An 18,839-nucleotide genomic window follows, 5' to 3' on the forward strand; every position below is an offset into this window, starting at 1 on the left:
TCAGCCATCCTTCTTAGCACGAGGTAAAAGTCAAGCCCCCATCCTCTCAGAAGCACAAAAATAATAATTAAATGAGGGTAAAGAAACAGTAAAATTTATTTAGCAGAGAGATTGCACTAGTCTGAGAAGTTAGATGAGAATGACTTGGCAGCCATGAGGTAAATGGTCTCCTCACAGAAGATCAGATTCCAATATCCCTGCTCCACTCATCATTTTTAGCCTTGTGACTACACAAGCCAGACTGGACACCTGTGCTGGGCAGGATCAGAGCTTTGGGGTCAGCTTTCAGATCTGAGAGCAGCACTTTTCAGAGATCCCCATGGCATTGGCTGAGGGGAAAAAACAGAGAATGAATGAATGTGATGATTCAGGCTACACAAAACAACAAAGAGAGAATCCTGAGTGACCTTTCAGGGGGAAAGACACAAGAAAAAGTGTTGTGTGTTGGTGCCAGCAGAAAAGAACAGACACAATTTCCTCTCAACAATATCAGAGTGCAGTAATCTTATCTCCTACCTGTAACTCTCTCAAAAAATCTCCAACCAAAGAACCTCAAACGATTACAACATGTGTAAATAAACACATTAAGTATCCTGGCTCTGTTAAGAGAAGGTCTCCCAGGAAAAAAGCTTTATCTTTCCTTTTCTATTTCAGTAGAAGACAGAAACAATTTCTGTCCTGATCAATGACTCAATATCCTGGACAAGTACATTTGGTTTGACACATTGAATTCTCTCTGAGGAACATGTTGCTAAAAGTCCTCATATTCAGCTTCTACTTTGGTCTGAAATAAGCTTAACTTTTAATTTCTCAGATATTTATAGAGTGAGATCAAAGTGACATTAAGAAGTGTGATGTATTTGCTGTTTTTAAAACCATGGGGGTCTACAAGCAGGCCACTTTGTACCATCAGCTGCAAAAAACCAGACAAGTGCTATCAACCACAGTAAGAAATCATGTGTACAGAATGATATGATAAATATGGAGGATGGTGAATTTTGAAGGGTAAATTATTTCAACAAAACCCAATCTATTTTTTTCTGAGAAAAAAAAACAAAAAACAACTCCAAAAAGACTGTGATTGCAAAGTAAGATGGAGCAAGAGTAGTTGTCACAATCAATTATTGCCTTTCAAGTGCAGGAAAATGACAAATGAGCCATTAAGAGCTGCTATTCTTTATTTAGAACCGAAAAAGAGAAAAATGAGTCTGCAAGGGGAAAGATCTCAAGCTTTTCTGCATGTTGGTTTATTTCAACTGAAAGTTATGTGGATATATGGAAGAAATACCTTCTGCAAGGTGCTTATCTTGGTAACCCTGCAGACCTACAGGTTATAAGACTCAGACCTGAATCTTGTTAGTTTATGTTGATTAGACTATGGAAACTAGAAAGAGGATTTCTGCAGCTGAGATTCTTTTTTTAGCCAGCTGTAGAGGTGAACTTCAACAAAAAGCAACATTTTAATACCCGGCAATGTTAAACACCCTGAGGAAATTTGCTGTCAGCAGAGGACTGACAAGACCCAAACAAGCCTTTCTGTGTCATCCTAGTGTGTGTGAATACACATAAAACCAAAACATTTCCACAGGGCAGCTATCATGGGTAGAAATGGTCCCGATGGGTGCAGGCAGGACCCTCCGAGCGCCTCCACTCTGCTGTTAACACAGAAAGAAAAGGGCCAGGGCGGCCCCTGAGCACAACTTTTATCAGGAAATTAGGTCCTCCTTTATCAGCGATTAGGCAGGGATCACTTGTTAGCACCGGGGGCTGCGGGGAAGCGAGCAGAGCCCCCGTGTTCGCTCATGGAGCCGCACCGGGAGGGACCGGGACACTGGGAACACCGGGAACACCCGAACACCGGCAGAGGCCGGGACACCGGGAACACCCAAACACCTGAACACAGGCAGGGACCGGGAACACCGGTTACACCGGCGGACACCGGGACATCGAGACACCGGGACCGCCCGCGGCCCCTCAGCCCACAGCGAGGGGCGGGCGTTGCTCTGAGGGGGGACGCGCTCCCATTGGCTGGCGGGGGGAGGCGGGAGAGACGGAGCCTTGTGATTGGTTGCTACCCGCGGCGGGGCGGGGCGGCATCTCGCGAGAGCCGCGCGGCAGCCGCGGTCTCGCGCGGCCCGTGCCGCCCCCGGGTGCCTGGGCCGGCGGCGGCGCCGCTCCCGCCGCGCTCACTCCGCGGTGAGTGGCAGCGACCCGGCCGGGCCGCGGGGGGACGGGGACAGGGACAGGGCCGAGGTCAGGGCCGACGTGATCGCGTCCTGGCGGTGGGAGGTTGTCTCCGGTGCTCTGCCCCTGCTGTCTGCCCGCCGGACCGCGCGGGCGCGGCGCCGCTCCGTGAGGGGGTGCGCGCTGTGGCCGGGCCCCATCGCCGCTGTCTGTCCCGTTCCCTGCTTGTCTCCCCGTTTCTCCTTCTCCTCCCCCTTGCCCCGTGCCGCTCTCTCCACCTTCTTTCCCCCTTTCCCATCTCTGTTTCCCCTCATTCACCGCCGTGCCCCCTTCCCTTCCTCCTCGCCCTTCCCAGAAGGACCCGGCCCCTCATGGGGCCATTGGCACTGGTTGTTAGCAGCCTTCATCTTTCCTTTATACTCTCCTCAAAGAGCATGGTTGTGGCTGTTCCCCTTCTGTAAGGCTGTGCCTCATCCTTGGAAAAAGATAATTGGGAGAGGAAAAGTTTGGCTGGTGGTGGCAGGGAGTGGAGGAGGCTCCTTTGAAGTGAGAGCCAAAGTAGATGGTGGCTGGACTTTGCATCTGTGGCGTTGTGTGTGCATCCGTGTGTGCCATGGCTAAATGTGCGTTTGTTTTGTGGAGTCACAGCTCTGTGAAGAGAAGCCCACAAGTGCAGGATGCCTGAAAACCATCTCTGGACAAATTGGAAGTCTATTGGATATTCATGTGTATGTGTCATAATTTCTCAGCTTCTGATTAAAAAAAAAAAAATCAGAGAAAGATGAGCTTTCCTTTACCTTGTCTTACATTGTAGAGGTTAATGATAAATACTCAGCCTATGCCCATTACAAATTTTAACACTTTTCCAGGAATTATTTTAATGCTGATCACAGAAGTAGAGTTGGGAATTGTAATGGCTTCGTTTCCCTGTTCTTCTGGACTAAGAGCTTTAATGTTAGGAGTGCCACGGGCCAGTGTGTGTGCCCTGTTCCCTAAAACAGCTAATGAAGGCAATGGTTAAAAACCTCTTTAAAACCTCACAAATGTGTATTGCTCCAGAAGGACACAGATCACTGCTAAGAGCTGTTATCTGCAAATCCAGGGAAGTACTCAAACTAATGAAGCAGTTTGATTTACATGTGGGGTTGGGTTGTCACTCTTCAGCTGGAGTTTTGTGTACCATGCCTATCACCAGATGGGATTTATGAGTCAGGACCTTCACTTCCAATATTTGTTATGGTTAGAAACCTCTCCTTCAGTGAAGGATTGAACTAAAATAGAAAATGTTATTGGTGGGAAGCACTTCTGAGTCCTTGCCTTTCATTAATGGGAATTAATTTGTACACACAAGTCTGTAGAAAAATGGTAACTTTAAATTAATGAATAGTCTGGGTCTGTGTTTTATGAGAGAGTTAAAAACATGCAGCATTGCTGTAATCTAGGCAGCATAATAATGACTTGAATTTTGGTTATATCTGAAAAACAAGTTGAATAAAGCCAGGTTTCAGATACGAGTTAATTTTTAATTTGTCTTCCTGCTTTTGTTTTCTTGTTTTGAAATTGTCAGTTAGAGCTTGACACTTTGTTCTTTCTGGTTTTATTTTTAGTAGAGCAAGCTGAAAATCTGCTGTCTTATCTAACCCTTTGTAAATTTTCTCACTGCAAGTTTCAGATTTCTCATGTATCAGTGTGTTATTTTTAAATGGCTTTACTGGCTATCTGTCCATCCCAATTACCTCTTCCAACTGGTAAATTATTCCACCAGTTTTATATGGGAAAGCACTTCAAACTTTCATTGCCTTCTGTCTTATGTCTTAAAAGATAATGGTGTTTTTTAATCATCTGAGTCTAAAATCCTGTATTAATTGTGTATTTTTCTTATCTGTGGGTTCTTCTTTTAGCAAATGGCACAGGATAGATGTGGGACATCTGTAATGGTTAATAGAAGTTGCTTTTTTTCTTCTTCTTCTCGTGGTGGCAATTTTGACAAAACGATCCAAAAGGTCCATCAAACATGTATGAAGCTAAAAGCATTAAATATAAACAAATATAACAAAAATTTTATTATTTCAGGTCCTATAATGCACTAAAGCTTAATCCAGAAAATAGCCAAAGACTTGCTTCTAGCACAGCTTATGGTGTGGATGTTCTGGGCGCTTTGTGGATTAAGTGGAACAAGAGTGTTTAGATAAATCATCAGAGAATCTGTAACCAGGAGCTCTTCCTGCAGAAGGAGCATGGCAGCACCTTGGTAATACTGGGCTTTTTCCTCTTTTTGTCTCCTAGAAATGGGTCTGCTCTCCGAAGAGGCGATGCAGTAGATGTGGTGCTTAGTCATGGCATCAGAACTGTGCAAAACAATCTCTGAGGCAAAGCTGGAAAGGCACAAGAATTTGTTCTTAAATTACCGAAATCTCCATCACTTCCCTCTGGAGTTACTGAAAGATGAGGGGCTGCAGTACTTGGAGAGACTTTACATGAAAAGAAATTCCCTGACCACATTGGTATGACAGTCTCTTTATTGCAATGTTTACTGTCTGTGTGTTTAGCAATTCTGATTTTTGAAACAGAAAAAAAAAAAGAGTATATTATAGATAATCTGCCCCTGAATGATGTAATCAGCTGTAAGATGTGAGTATTTGAACTGGCATAGGCAATGTAGAGAATAATAAATGGATGTTCATGACATTTTATGGTTACCCTTCTCAAGCTCCCAAGACCTTTTGGGGCTTTTCTTGTCAGGTTTGTTGTTCTGTTGGGGTTTTTTTAACCTACAGGTTTTACTCACATAAGTGGTCAGTTTCTCCTGTTAGGTGATGCTGTGCAGTCCATTCTACATTGCTGCATTAGGCTGAATGACTTCTTCCCCTGGTGTGTGCCTAATTTCAAAGGCAGTGTCAGTCCCAGGGTCTAATTCCAGCCCTGCTGTTAAGGTGCCAGTAAAAACTTATATCTGTGGGCTGCTGTTAATAGGAGAACACAGTTATCTGTCAGCTAATGTCACAATTAATGTGGGATTTTGTTTTTTGATTTCTTTTTGTTTTGTTGTTTATCCCTGAACTGGAGAAATTCTCACCCTGAGTCAATGCTGTGACCTCAAAATTCAGTGTGGGGCAGGGCAGTTAAATAACTGTGAGAGATGTTCTGAGCTGGTAAGACTATATGGTAGAGTCAGAACTTGCCACTGTCAATAGGCTCAAGTCTCCAAGTTTTCATTTTTGGTTGCTTGATTGGTTTGGATTTGTTGGTTGGGTTTTTTTGGTGGGCTCTTCCAGGTATGAGGGTAAAATAGTACCAATGGTAGAGGAGCTGTAGGGCATGACTACTTAAAATTCACCAAAATTGTTTTCAGGGTTTCCTAGAACAAGTCCAGTACTCCACTTTAAGGGCCAAAAGCTGAAAGGATTCTGAAGATTTTATGCCTTTTCTTCATCTTGAATGAGTCACTTAAGTTGACGTGTACTGTAGAGAATTATTTTAGCACTCTGGTTTTGGGCAGTAATTTAATAATGTGTAATAATTTAACAGGAGGATAGGATTCATGGTTACAAATCAAAACTGCTGTAAAATTAGCCAGAGGCTGTAAACAGCTCTGCCTTGACACTTTGTGAAATTCAGTGATGATTTGCAGTAAGGTTCACAAACTTTGCACTGCTCAGAAGATGAAACAATAAAGAGGGTTTTGTATGTAAGTGTTAAGACCTAGATAAAGAAACTGAAACAAAAGTTAAAATGTAGGTCATACTTAGTGAAAATTGCTTTCAAACAGCGTGAAGCAGAGCTTGATTAGATTCACAGCAATCAGGATAACTTGCTCATAATGTGCCTTGTTGGGCTCTCATTCAAGTGCTCAGCGCTATTGTTGGAACAAGGCAAACAAATTTGGGTGTCATTCACTGAGCATCTGTTCCACAGAAGAGATGTTGGAAGTTGTAGTGGACCAAAATAGATCAAGTCAGCAGCATGTTACAAAAAAAGGCAGATGTCTTTTTGGAACGTGGAAAGTTTCACAATCTCCATTAAAAGCAGAAGGAAGTAATTATTGATACTGTTAAAGCACAAGCTGGAGCAGAGAGTTTGATACTCGTGAGCAGCCTGGGTGAACTGGAGAGAACCTAGAGAGCAGCAGTGAGGGGTCCTTAGAGAGCATGTCCTGAGAGAAAAGGTTAAAGATTGATGGAGAAAAAAGCCAGGAGGAACTGGGGAAACAGAAATCATGATATTTTTACAGAGAATAATTTCATAATGAGGTTTTTTATGTCCACTACTGGCAGGACAGGTAGTGCCCTCAATTTTAGTGAAGTCTTAAGTCAGGTACACTGGGACAGTGGGGGGAGTGGAAATCTCAGCTGAGAGTACTTGAAAACAAACTATTGAAGGAAGATGTGTCTTCCTTGTAGTTCTCTAATGCAAGGTGATGAGCAGTAGCTCATCAATAAATACTTCAAATTGCATGAGCATTATTGAAAACCATCAAAACGGAACCTGAACCATATTCCTCTAAAATTAGGTGGTACTTTTGTCCCACTGGTTCATTTCAGAATTCTGAAAATAAATTACTAAATCAGCTTTTGTTCTTTACTCTTCTCAAATGACTCTTGTCCTTGACAGATGACTCCTATGAAATGTCTGGGATAGTTACTCTGACAGAATTTACCTTGGCTAAGAATAATTTCATTTTTGTCTCCATTGGCAAGATGGAAGTGATGGAGTGCTGTGACATAATGAATGGATCAAGGAGCCATACAGCACACCTGTATCCCAGCACCAAATCTTCCCACTTCTCAGTTCATCCTTGATCACATGAACCTGCCAGTACCCAATTTCCTCATCTATTAAAAGCAAATAGGTGTTTGCCTTGTTAGCTCTGTCGGAAGCAAGATCAAGAGTAATTAATCTTAATTTCCTACTTCAGAATATGTGATGCTGTCTGTTCTGACAGAGCAGCAGGTGGAGTGGTGACAGCAGTTCGTGGTTCAGGTTAAGATCCTTCTGAAGGCTGCAGGGTGGCAGCGAGGTGGGTTTTTCCCCGTTTTTCAGGGAAGGCGGGATGGTTTTGAGCCCGGGGTCCCGGTGTCGGCGCGGCCGCCAGGGGGCAGCGCCGGCTCGGGCACCGCGCTGCCGCTGTGACGTCACCGCGGCCCGGCCCGAGCCGAGCCGGGCTCGGGGCTCGCAGCTGGCACGGCCGCGTGTGCTGCGTGACAACATCACCCTCTTCAGGTCAGCGTCTTCTCCATCATGGAGCTACGAACGCAAAGTTATGGATTTTAGATAATATAGCTATTTAAGGTATCACACATCATCTTTATTCACATGGATATTTGTCGTTTTAACAGGAATTTAACTGTGTGATCAAGCTGCTTTTGAAATGCAGTCATTTCTGCGTGGATCAGTATTGTAACCCCTTTTTTCAGTAAAACAAATCTATGTTAAAGCAGGTTTCTTGAGCAATAAAACTGTCTTAACTTTGAATAATTTTGAGTATAGTTTCCAACACGACATCTGAAGCTTGTGAAGCCAATTTTGTGATATGTGCTCATGGTTATAAATGCCACCAAGGAAGAGAATTGCAGCTAGGGATCAGTTGGCAGTTAAGAAATGATATGCATGTTAATATGTAAATATGAAAATCTAGTTTGATGGATTCAGCAGTTCTGGCTTGGTGGTAATTGATCGAGCTACACAAAGATTGTAGGTCATTTCCCAGTTTAGCAGCATTATAAAATACATTCTGGTTAGACATCTTGTGTAGTTCTTGTTCTGCTTGAAGTCTGTAAAGGCTGCAACTTCTTAGCAATCTCTTCCCTTCAACTAACTCATTTATTTGAATATATTTTCAAAAGGAGATGAGGTAATCTATCTTTTCAGTCTCAGAAATCTGACTCCCAGTTTGCTGAGGACATGATAATGTCACTTCTAGGCTGTAGTTCTGTTCAGTGGTGCATTGCTCACCCGGGATACATCTGAGTTTGCCCTGATGGATACTTGGGGTATGGAACCAGGGTATTGTACAGACATTCCTTGCTGCCATTTTTCCTGCTGACATGTTGTGGCATGGTGATTAAAATGACTTGGCTACACAATGTTTGTGTGTCTGGTTTTTGTTTCAAAACCTAAAAAATCTCTAACTCTCTTTCAGCCAGAAAACCTTGCACAGAAGCTTCCAAACCTCGTGGAATTGTGAGTTTGTGTAGGAGTTCTAATATATTTTTATTATGCTTATCTGTCTCATCTTAAAATAATCTAGAATCTATTACTTGCATATAATTTCTCTCTTAAGTGTGGAGGGTTTTCTTGGAGGGCAAGAAAGGGTAATTTTTTTGTTGTTGTGTTTTCTTAATTTGTTTCTAGTTGGGCTTTCCTTCTGATGGAGGTGTATTAAGTCCAATTTTAATCTTTTAAAATGTTCTTGTTTATTGTATGAGAAGAACCTTTATAACCAGTGTTTATACTGCTAAGGGAAAAAGCCTTACCCCATGAATTCCGTGTAGACTTGTCACACTGATAAAGCCCTGGAACCTCCCAGTGCAGTGGTCAGAGAGGTGTGACAGAGCCAGAGTAACAGGTTACAGCCTCCAGCCCATCCCTAGCTGCTCCTTCCACCCCGGCTCCCAGGGGTTTTATGATCTCAGTCTTGCTGATTGCAGTAATCAGTTTTTGGAACCAAGTCACAGATTGTCAAATAGGAGCAGGGATGAGCATGCAGGAGAAGTAACCATGGAATGATGATTGCTGTAGGCAGAGCAGTTTATCCAGTCTTGTCCAGAAAATGGATGTCCCATGAACTGGATTATTTTGACAATTAATTTAATTAAGCCCGTGAGACAATGTTTTCTTCTTCTCTTTTTCTTCTTAAAAAGTTGTGATTCCCCTCTGTGGTAGGATTGGCAGGGGGGGTTAAAGGGCTATCCTCTTCTCCCCTTTTAAGCCTTTTGTCTCAGTTTCAGAGCAACTGATGGAGCACTGATTGTTTATTTAATGGCCAGCTCCACACAGGAGGTGTTTATCTGAGGAGCCCATGCCCTCAGCTGTCTGATCTAGTCATCCTCATGTGGCCCTTTAACCCCACCTTGCTGGTGCCTGTGTCCACAGTGGAACTGAACTGGTTTGTAGGTCACTGCAGCCTCTGACTCACTCTAGGCAAATCCTATCTGATCATGCCTCTGTCCTGAGAGCACTAAAATTAATATTTTTATATTTGTTATCATGATTTGCCACTGGGCATCAGGAAACCTCTGTGTTATTTGATACTGCTTTTAGGAAAACCTGTTTAATTTACAGCTTAAAGTAATTTCTCACAAACACTGATTTACAGGAGTCAAGCCTAGTTGTTTGGTGTTCAGCAAGCCCAGTTGTCCCACCATTATCCCACACTTTCTGGTGGTCTGGAGAGAGCTGCAATGGGCCTGTGGTTTGTGTAGCTCTAATAGGACAAGTCAGTTTTTGATGAGACAATAAGGGGTGTTTTGTTGTCAAGGAAGAGACCACAAAACAAGGATTTATTTCAAGAATAATTTCGTACAGTAGCTTTCAGTTTTGAGAGACAAATTATTTTTATTTTCCTAAAAGTTACATCCTTAGTTATTTCACTTGTGTGTTTTTCTTTGTGTATCATGCCCCTGATGCTGGGCTATGAGGTGTAGCTCCTCATAATACAGGGATTTTTTAGCTTAAGTAGTTCACAAATATTTTCAGGAGCTGCAGCTGAAATGAGTAAGAGAATTATTGTCCTATGTTTCTACAAACATGTATGCTGTTCTTATGTTTGTTAAGATTTTGCAAACTACAATTTTTAAAAAGAAGGAGATGGTTCAGGTGCCCCATGCAGTTGAAATGTTTGTATGTCTTTTCCCTTGTTCTGTCTCCCTGAAAAGAGAGGTTCCTACTTTAGGAAATGCTTTTGGAATACAGTAGGAAGAAACATGCCATGAAAATAATTCCATGTGTGCCTAAGCAATTGAACACTGAGTACTCAATATTCCTCTACAGTTGGATATCAGTATGGAAAGTTTTGTTACTGTTATTTTCTACAAGATACAATTGTTCTTTTGCAGCAATGGTGATTGAAATCTGAAATGTGTAAAATCTAAGATCAGTGTTTATGTTACCAGAAGTACTGGAAGTGCTCCATCAGAGGGTGCTGAATATTCTTAGTGAGAGATCTGGCCACCCTCTGTAGCTGCATAAATAACCATGTGCAGGATTGGGTTTTTCTTTTGAAAAATGTACTTTAAGCTTGAAAAACCCACTTTCAGTGAACAGATCATGTGCTTATTTTTTCACTGAAGGTGTGAGAGTTTTTGTGTAGGGGAAAATGTTTATAGTTGTATAACTTGTATGGGTGTGGGCTTTTTTGCTTACCTTGGCCAGCATTTAGTGTCAAATAACCTGGTGATCAAATATGATTTATTCTGGTTATTCTCTCTGCTTATTCTTTTTCCTTTTTGTTTTCCTCCATATGACTTGCAAAATTAAAGCCTATTATTACTGTAACTGTGAATGGTTTGTTTTACATAATTGTATGTAATTTTCTTTTATTTTTATGGTAATCATTTAATAATCCAAGTGTAACTTAAGTACCTGTCCATTGCCAGTTTATACAGTTTCCACAGCTTTTGTGGTCATAGGGAGGAATGGCTTTGAGGGTGCTCTTTCAGTCTGAAACTGGATATTTTGCAAACTGATTCTGTAGCAGAAGTCCTTGAGGGTAACAGGTGGTGTCCTCTGCTTTTTCTCCTCCCCCCAGGTACCTTCATTCAAATAACATAGTTGTTGTACCTGAAGGTAAGTAATCTACCAGCTCACGATAAATGGCAGGAATCATAAAATATTCATTTTTCTTCTTTTGAAGAGGCCCATTTTTCCTTTATTTTCCCATAAAACATTAAAGATTTTCATACAAAATATACCAGTGTGGCTTTTAGTTGATAATGTCCTTGTTTATGCTATGTTAAATTCTTTTAATGAATTCTCAAATGCACCTAAATGCTGTTTGCTCCAGTTCTAATTGCAGAAAGTGAAAAGGCTAAACAGCACTCATCTGCAGAAACTAAAATCCAGAGTGTCTGCTGCTTTCAGGCAGTTACCACACTGAATACTCTGCTGGTTTAGATCATGACAGATTTGAAACCCAAAGGAGCAAGAACTTGTACTAGTTTCTTTTCTTTGTCTTAATTGCAGTTATGCTCCCAACTTGATTAATTTGTGTTCAATTTATGCTCTTTCTGAATATAAATTGGATAGAATCAATGGAAGAGAATGGAGAAAGTGGTTTCAGAGCAGAATTGTGTGAGGAGGATCTGGAGATGGGAGTATCAGTGTGTTTGTTCCCCGTCTCACTGCCAGCAGAGCTTTGTTAGCTAGAGCAGCATTTCCACAATTGATGTCACTGAGCTGTGAGACCGGCTTTAGCACCTCGAGATGTGCTCAGACACAGCTGTCGGCTGCTGTGCCTTGTCCTCCTCTCGCAGTCCCTCTTGGGTCACATTCATGTTTTAATCTGTTCTCTCACAAGCCATTGGCTCCCTGGTTAAGCTGCAGTTTCTGGACCTGAGTGACAATGCCCTGGAGATCGTGTGCCCCGAGATCGGCCGCCTGAGGTCCTTGCGGCACCTCCGCCTGGCAAACAACCAGCTGAAATACTTACCTGCAGGTGAGTGCAGTGTCTGAGGGGTCACAGCCCTGCAGCTTCACTTGCCAAGTCATCTGCTCTTGGTGCTCTGAGTGCTGCACCCTGCACTTGCAGGGATTGCAGTTTGTATTGCTCCCAGTGTGCTCTGTACTTAGAGAAAAGCTGCTCTGTGTGCTTGCAGAGTCCTGAGAAATGCTGCTGAAGTGGGAAAAATGTATTTATTTAACAGCCTTTGCCATCGTATCAAGAAAATATTGAACTTCTTTGAGAAGACACAAAATGCCAATGACAACTGTCATTATGATAAAATGATGTTTCTTCCAATTTTCCACAATAGAAAGGATTCCGGTCTTTCCTTCCTTTATTTTCGCCCAACAGCCCCAATCTCATATTTTCTAAAAAGACACATGTCTAGTAGCTTTGCCTATGGCAGTTCTATCTCATTGTGACAGCAGATAACAAATGTTTGTCTTGCTAGTTTATAATAAAAAAGCAAAACTTATTCAAAGTAAATGTGACACAAAGTCAGAAAAAGTTGGCCATAGGCAGATTTTGAATGATTTTTTTTTTGTCTTCTAAATACTTTGATAAGCAGATATGACATTATTATTCTTCCATCACTCTTATATCTGTTCAGATAAGATGATGGTGATTTTCAAATACTTATTTCATTTTAGTTTTTAATTTTTCCCTGTTGTATTTGCATTTTCTGATCTGCAGAGATAATAAAAATTTAAGGCTATGATTTCAAAACTGGTCTAACTTAATCTAACAGGATTAGCTCTTGGCTCTATTTTAACTAATTTCTCAATGTGACCTTCGTGTCTTTGAAGTTCACATTGTTTATTCTCAAGAAATGTTCTGCAAATGCTCCTTGAAGTTTTGGATGCAGAAATCTCGCTGTCCTTTCCTTGCACTTTTCTAGACTGCTTAAAAAAGTCAAAGGATGGTTATGATTAGAAAGAAAAAAAATTGTATATGACTATGTAAATGCTCTGGAATGAAATTAGATAAACCTGTTAAACATTATGACCCAGGGCCAATAAAATTTCCATCAATTTTCAGATGTCCTACATTCAAAAGAAAGGAATGACTTGAGTGTGCTTTATGTTCCTCAAAGATAATTTACCTTATGGTGCTGTACCATGAAAGAAAGACTTGTTCAAAGAGAAAGTGACACATTTTCTGCAAAACTTCACACATTAACTTAAAAAGGTTCCAAAAAAGACTTTCAAAAGGATAATTTACATTACTGAAGAGTTGATTTGGAGTCTACCACATTTGATTAGCAACTGGTATCAGCTGAGACTTGCTGCGTTAAATTTCTCCTGAAGTTTATAGAAAATTTGCTCCTGAGCATTGTCCCTGAATGTGTGTTTTGTGTGCATGACAAGTGGGCATGCTTAGGAATGCTGCTGGTGTTGTCTGCTTGTGCACTGGGGACTGCAGCAGCGTGTGGTCTTTGTGTTTGTGGTGGTGTCCCTTGTGCCACTGCTGCTGCTGGTACTAATCCTGTCACTGTCAGTGGGACTGGATGTCACACAAGTGTCACCAGCCCAAGCAGGATTAGCCTTTCACTCACACTGCATAATTTGCCCACTGGAGAGTTAATCTATTGCACTGTTTCCTAAACAGAAGTTTAGGAATTCCCAAAGAGGGCTTCCAAGCATGCTTTCTTAGATATTCTCTGTAAAATTGTGAAGACTTCAAAGGCTTCATTAAAAAAAGCTTAGAGTTTCAAAATAACACACTTGTGTTCAACAATTGAAAAAGGAGAGCAAAATAATAAATTTTGATGAATTGTTTCATCCTTAATTATGCTGGTAGCATGAATCTTCATTATAGTGTCAGCTAGCATTCTGTTGGGAGAGCTGGCAAAGTTCAGCTGAGCTAGGATGGGATGTGATTCCACTGCAGTGCATCATTTTACTGCGTGTTCACTGCTCTCTGTGCAGCAGACACTGCACTGCTAGGGAAAGACAGCCCTAAATGGCTCTTCATTTATAATAAGGAGCCATTTAAGATATGACTTAGCTTCTACTTGTGCAGAATTTAAAGATCTGCATTTAAAAAGAGCTTTTGGATTTAGATGACAGTCATTTATGGAAATTACTTCAGAGTCGTTGTCCTGGCATTCCCCTTGGGTCTCCATTCCCCGTGTCTGGTGTTAAAAGTACTGTCAGTTTTTTCAAAATTCCATGGATATCTAGGAAGATACTCTGGGTAATATCCTAAATCAATTGCTAAAAAATATCTTTCTTGCAGCTGCAGAACAGTTGGATGGTAAATGTTTGCTATTATGTGTCTGAACAATCCCACTGTTCTATTGCATTTTAATTCTTAAGAATGTTTCTTTGCTGTGTCTTCCTTAATTGTAATTAAGAGCTGGAAGAAACAATGCAATTAATAGCATATGTTGATTCATTATGCATTTTTAATGGCTTTGTTCCACAGTTGTGCTCTTAATGTTAATTTTTAGTATTTAAGATTTGTCTTATAGAAATCAAATTTTAAAGTAATTGAAGTGGTGTGCATTTAAGATTTAGATTTAAGCCTTTAGTCTGATTGTAGAGATTCTTCAGCCTCTGACAGAGGTTGTGCTGTGGTTTATCTGCACTGGCATGAGCAAGGTTTTAATCTCCTAAGTGCTGGTTTTAATAAAACATGGGAGAATTTAATGACGACTCTACTTTTCTCAGGTATGGTCATGATTGTTCAGTGAGTTTTAAAAAATCATTTTAAGGGAGGAGATGGAGGATAATGATAAAAATGCATGCAGCAGAGTGGAGACATCAGCTTTAGCTTCCTGAAGAAATCAGGCAATGCAGGACTGATGATGGAAAATGGGCATTAGGTGAAGCATGGAAATGGGAAGCACCTTCTGTGCAGTGGCACTCTGGCAGTGTGACTGATGGTCCTTCCTTTGTGCTCAGCAAACGCTCCCAAAGCGCTGCCACCCTTGGGTCAGGTCCTGAGCTTTGGCCTCAAGGCTCTGTGTTTGATTTGTGTTTGAGGCTTCCATCAGCCTCCTTCAGCTCTTGTGAGAACTGCTCAGAGTGACCCAGCTGAACTTGATGAGAGTTAAAGGGAAAAATTTGTCCAGAACAAACGTGTTGAAACTGAAATATAATAGCAGATGGCTGGAAGAAAATGCTTTGTGGAATTCTCTTAATGTCATATTTTGAATATACTTTAGATAAGATTAGTAAGTGGACCAGCTTCTGCCTAATGCAGTCTTCAGTATCTGCATTCTGGGGTAATCAGAATCCCTGAGAAGTTCTGCCTTTCAGAGAGGAGCTGATTAAAGAGTTGCAGATAAGTAAAAAGAGATTTAATGTTCTAAAGTTCTCTTGAGGACTTGTTTTCATTTAAATGCACAACATTTTTTTGTTCTGCAAATTGTAAATCTTGTAGCTGCTGTCTTTAACAGTTTCTTGGTTCATTTATTTGGCTCTGGTAAATGCAGTTCTTGAACATGAAGTAAGTTTTGTCAAGTTTCCTACTATTTAAATGTAGCACTTAATCTAAATTCTTGAGGGCCATTTGGAAATGTGTGACACCAAAGATGTTACTGGAAGAAGTCAGCACAACTGAAAGATGGTTATTTTATTTTATTACATTAGTTCATGTAAGAGCTTGACTTAGACATGACACTGTGTTTTCACAGTAGCTGAACTTTATTTTTTCAGAGATTTCTCCTTTTGTTCAGTGAATTGGTATTTCATTTTAATTTAGAATTGTAGAGTTAGTTCTATATGCATGTACTGTCAGAAGGAAATTTTCTGAATCTTTCTGAATTCTTGCACTCACAAGTTACTAACTAGAAGATTCCCCTTTGTTTCTGATGGTTATAATGCATATGATACTTCAGCTTCTTTCATTCTTGAAAAATAATATTTCTCTGTGTAATAGTTACTGTGTCATTTGAAAAAAAAAACAAAACAGTGAGATGCATTATAAAAATTATTCTTGAAGAGTCCCAAAGCCAAAGTTCTCTGTTTTGCTGTTACCATTTAGATTTGGTTTGACTTTAGCCTTGGAGTCTTTTGATGTGTAGTGGTGGCTCTTCAGGTTTACATTTTGGTATTATAGCTGGAATGCATGTTTGGGGAGCAGATGACTTAAAAGAGGGTGGATTATACACAAATTTGGATTCAAGTTTCTTATTTGACAAGGATTAGATTTTTTTTTCTCATTATTTGAGAGGTACTTCTCTTTAGAAACAGCAAGTTTTGTACCATCTTGTTCTAAGATTTAATTAAAAGTGAGGTTATGTTTACTCAGCACATGCTGGAGTTAATTATAGATTTACTGAAATGAAAAGCTTAATGTTTTGCCAAGTCAAGAGCAAAAGCTAAGTAATTAAAGAAGAGGGTATGGTTTATGATCCCAGCCCATCTTTTGGCAAAATTCCCTTTAAGAAGAGGGGAAAAAAAATCGCAGTTGTCTTTACATGGGCTAGACCATGGTTCCCTTTGTGTTTGTTGTTCAGAAACTTTAGAAACCAAGACCAAGACGAAAAAAATAGTGGCCAAATAATAGCAAATTTCTTGTCAGAAGTGGGATTGCTGTTTGTTGCAGTGTTAGAGGGAAGTGATGGAGCAGCCGGTGCTGAAGGGTGCAGGTCTGTGCCAGAGTCCAGGGCAGGTTCCTCCCCAGCAGGAGGACAGTGTGGCTGCCACTGCCAATCCACACCTCTGGGTTGTCTCTGGAAGCTCCTGCAGCTTGCATCCACTTGTTGCCATTTTGCTTCCTTTAGGCAGACTGAAGGGAAATGAATTCGTGTGCCTTTGGTGTATTTAAAGTGCAAACTGCAGCAGTGTTAGGGGAGGTTAACAGCACAGAGACCCTTCCTTTCAGTTCTCTTCAAATCCTTTTCCTTTTTAAGGCAAATTGTTTTAGAAATATAATCACTTTAAGACTCATTAAAATACATTTGTAGGCTTATAAAACTTTATCTTCAAAGCATTTGAGAAAGATCCTGTGAAGCTGATAAGGGAGTGTTATCCTCATTTTACAGAGTGGAAAAAAAGTGTTTTTAACAGAAGTGATTTGCTCCAGGGCACAGCAGGAGTCAGTGTTAGCCAGAAATAGAACTTGGGTGTTCCCATTCCATTTGTTAAGACCACACCTTTTTGAGGCTGATCATATTTAATGTTAGGGAGGATTGAGTCTTCCACCCATTATTAGGAAATTAATAATTATCTCTCCATAATGAATAATCCTCTAAGTTAATAGGAAATTAATAGCGGTAAGATCAGTGAGTTTTTGTAACTGAACCAGCTTGTGCTTCCAGAAGGCTGGAAGTGTTCAGGAAGATGAATTTTGAAATACATAACTTTTATAGATAAATAGTACATAATTTTCTCTTGCACTGAAGGTAACTTCAGTGCAATAACAAGGAGGGTTCAATCGTTACTAAAATTATAAATCAAACGATAATTGTTGATTGCTGCTTTGTCTATTTATACAGTAACCCTTGGAATGTTGAGTGATTATTGCAAAGTCTGCATTGCTTTGGAATTTGCTTTACTAATTGGGGGCAGGAGAAACTTCCAGATATGAAAACCGCATATTCATTTCTCTCACTTTTTTAATGTTGCTGTAAAGTACAATATCTGTATTTACTATTCATACCAGTATTTAACTGGTAAAGACTTCTTGAATACCCAACTTAGAATTCTGAATAGAGCTCAATATAAGGGATTTCAGTAAATCTCAAGTAAAGGCACATAAACATGACTTCTTCCCTCCCTTCTTTTCACAGTAGATTTCCACTGATGGGTACAGCATGCCAGTAATTCAATTCTTACTCTAGACCCTGGCATGAAAATATGTGATCCTAACTCTTTTTTTTTTGAACTTGTGCTCCACATTTTGATTTAGAGGCTTCAAAATCAGGGGAATAAATTTGGCTTCTTACCTGCTCTCCCCAGATTTCCCTTCTGCTTTTATTACTGTCTCTGGTTAGGGCAGATTGCTTTGATACTTAATAAAGTTCAATTTTTTTTTTGTAATGGTTATGAGTTTAAAAGCAAAGGCACAAACCGATGCAGACCCTGTTCTTTTTTTCCAAGTTGGCATAACCTTAGTCCACTCTGCTTTCCTAATTTAGTAACAGGGATAAAAATATGCACGACGGGCCAGGTTTGGTACGCCAGGCACCCATCCAGGAGCGTGGTGTTTTTAAGTAAATGGACTTGTGGGGATTTGAGGAAAACACAGATTAGGTTACATGAGCTTTGCACTCTGCAAGTATGTGACTATTTAAAGGAGCATGGCCTCCTAAATAAAAATGTTAATTATTATAATAATATGTTGTTTTCTGTGAAGGAGTTGATGCCTAATTATTAAAAACGAGGTTTTCTTTGCACAGATCTGTAAAATATATGCTCTGTTTAATCACTCAATTCTACTTCAGTTTGCTAAACCAAGGGTCAGCATAGTAAACTTTACATTACCTCTTAGGTTCAACAACAACTAATTACAACTCTTTTCCCCTAAATCAATGCAAAACTTACCCACACTTGCCTGTTACTGTGTTGTGTTTTTTACATCAGGATTAGTAAGGCTTTGGTAATTATGCTGTACTAATCCAGAAGCACAATAAAAACACCTGATAGTATCTCCATGTAATTCCTTAGATTTCTAGGAGGAAAAGCTTTTAAATGTTTTGGTTTTGTATAAACTCCAATACAGCTCTATCCAGGCAACCTTTAAGGACTAAATTTTTTTAAGAAAAAAAAGGAAATTACAGCAGGGAGGAGTTGGGAACAAAATGGCAACGTGGATGGGAAATGATTGGGGTTGGACTTTGAGAGTGCCAGAGGTGACCAAAGCACAGGGCACTGTATTGTGCAGCTGGTGTTCCCTATGGATTAACTTCCATGCACGTCCACACACACTGGTACCTATTTAATTAAAGGATGTTGGTTCCTTGAGATTTTATAACAGTCTGCCTTGCTCAAACATTTGGTTTGGGTTAAAATCTCAGGACAGCTACTAGTACTTCAGAGTGCTTGAA

General features: G+C 40.4%; 1 protein-coding gene across 5 annotated transcripts in view; it reads left to right on the plus strand.

Annotated features, from left to right (window-relative positions):
• Nucleotides 1–2,096: 2,096 nt before the first annotated feature.
• Nucleotides 2,097–18,839, plus strand: part of LRRC28 (leucine rich repeat containing 28) — a 50,184-nt gene continuing 33,441 nt past the window's right edge. For 2 of the 5 annotated variants that reach the window (XM_039723104.1, XM_039723108.1), the window contains exons 1-5: nt 2,097–2,196; nt 4,471–4,688; nt 8,324–8,364; nt 10,931–10,968; nt 11,699–11,836. In XM_039723104.1, the coding sequence (XP_039579038.1) occupies nt 4,506–4,688; nt 8,324–8,364; nt 10,931–10,968; nt 11,699–11,836 (400 nt within the window). In that variant the 5' untranslated portion in view covers nt 2,097–2,196; nt 4,471–4,505. Of the gene's footprint in view, nt 2,197–2,257; nt 2,361–2,832; nt 2,913–4,470; nt 4,689–8,323; nt 8,365–10,930; nt 10,969–11,698; nt 11,837–18,839 lie in introns of those variants that run through there. The other 3 variants (XM_039723106.1, XM_039723107.1, XM_039723109.1) reach the window with 3 other exon arrangements.

This window comes from Passer montanus, unplaced genomic scaffold (assembly GCF_014805655.1).
Source record: "Passer montanus isolate IOZ18808 unplaced genomic scaffold, ASM1480565v1 scaffold5, whole genome shotgun sequence".
Lineage (NCBI taxonomy): Eukaryota > Metazoa > Chordata > Aves > Passeriformes > Passeridae > Passer > Passer montanus.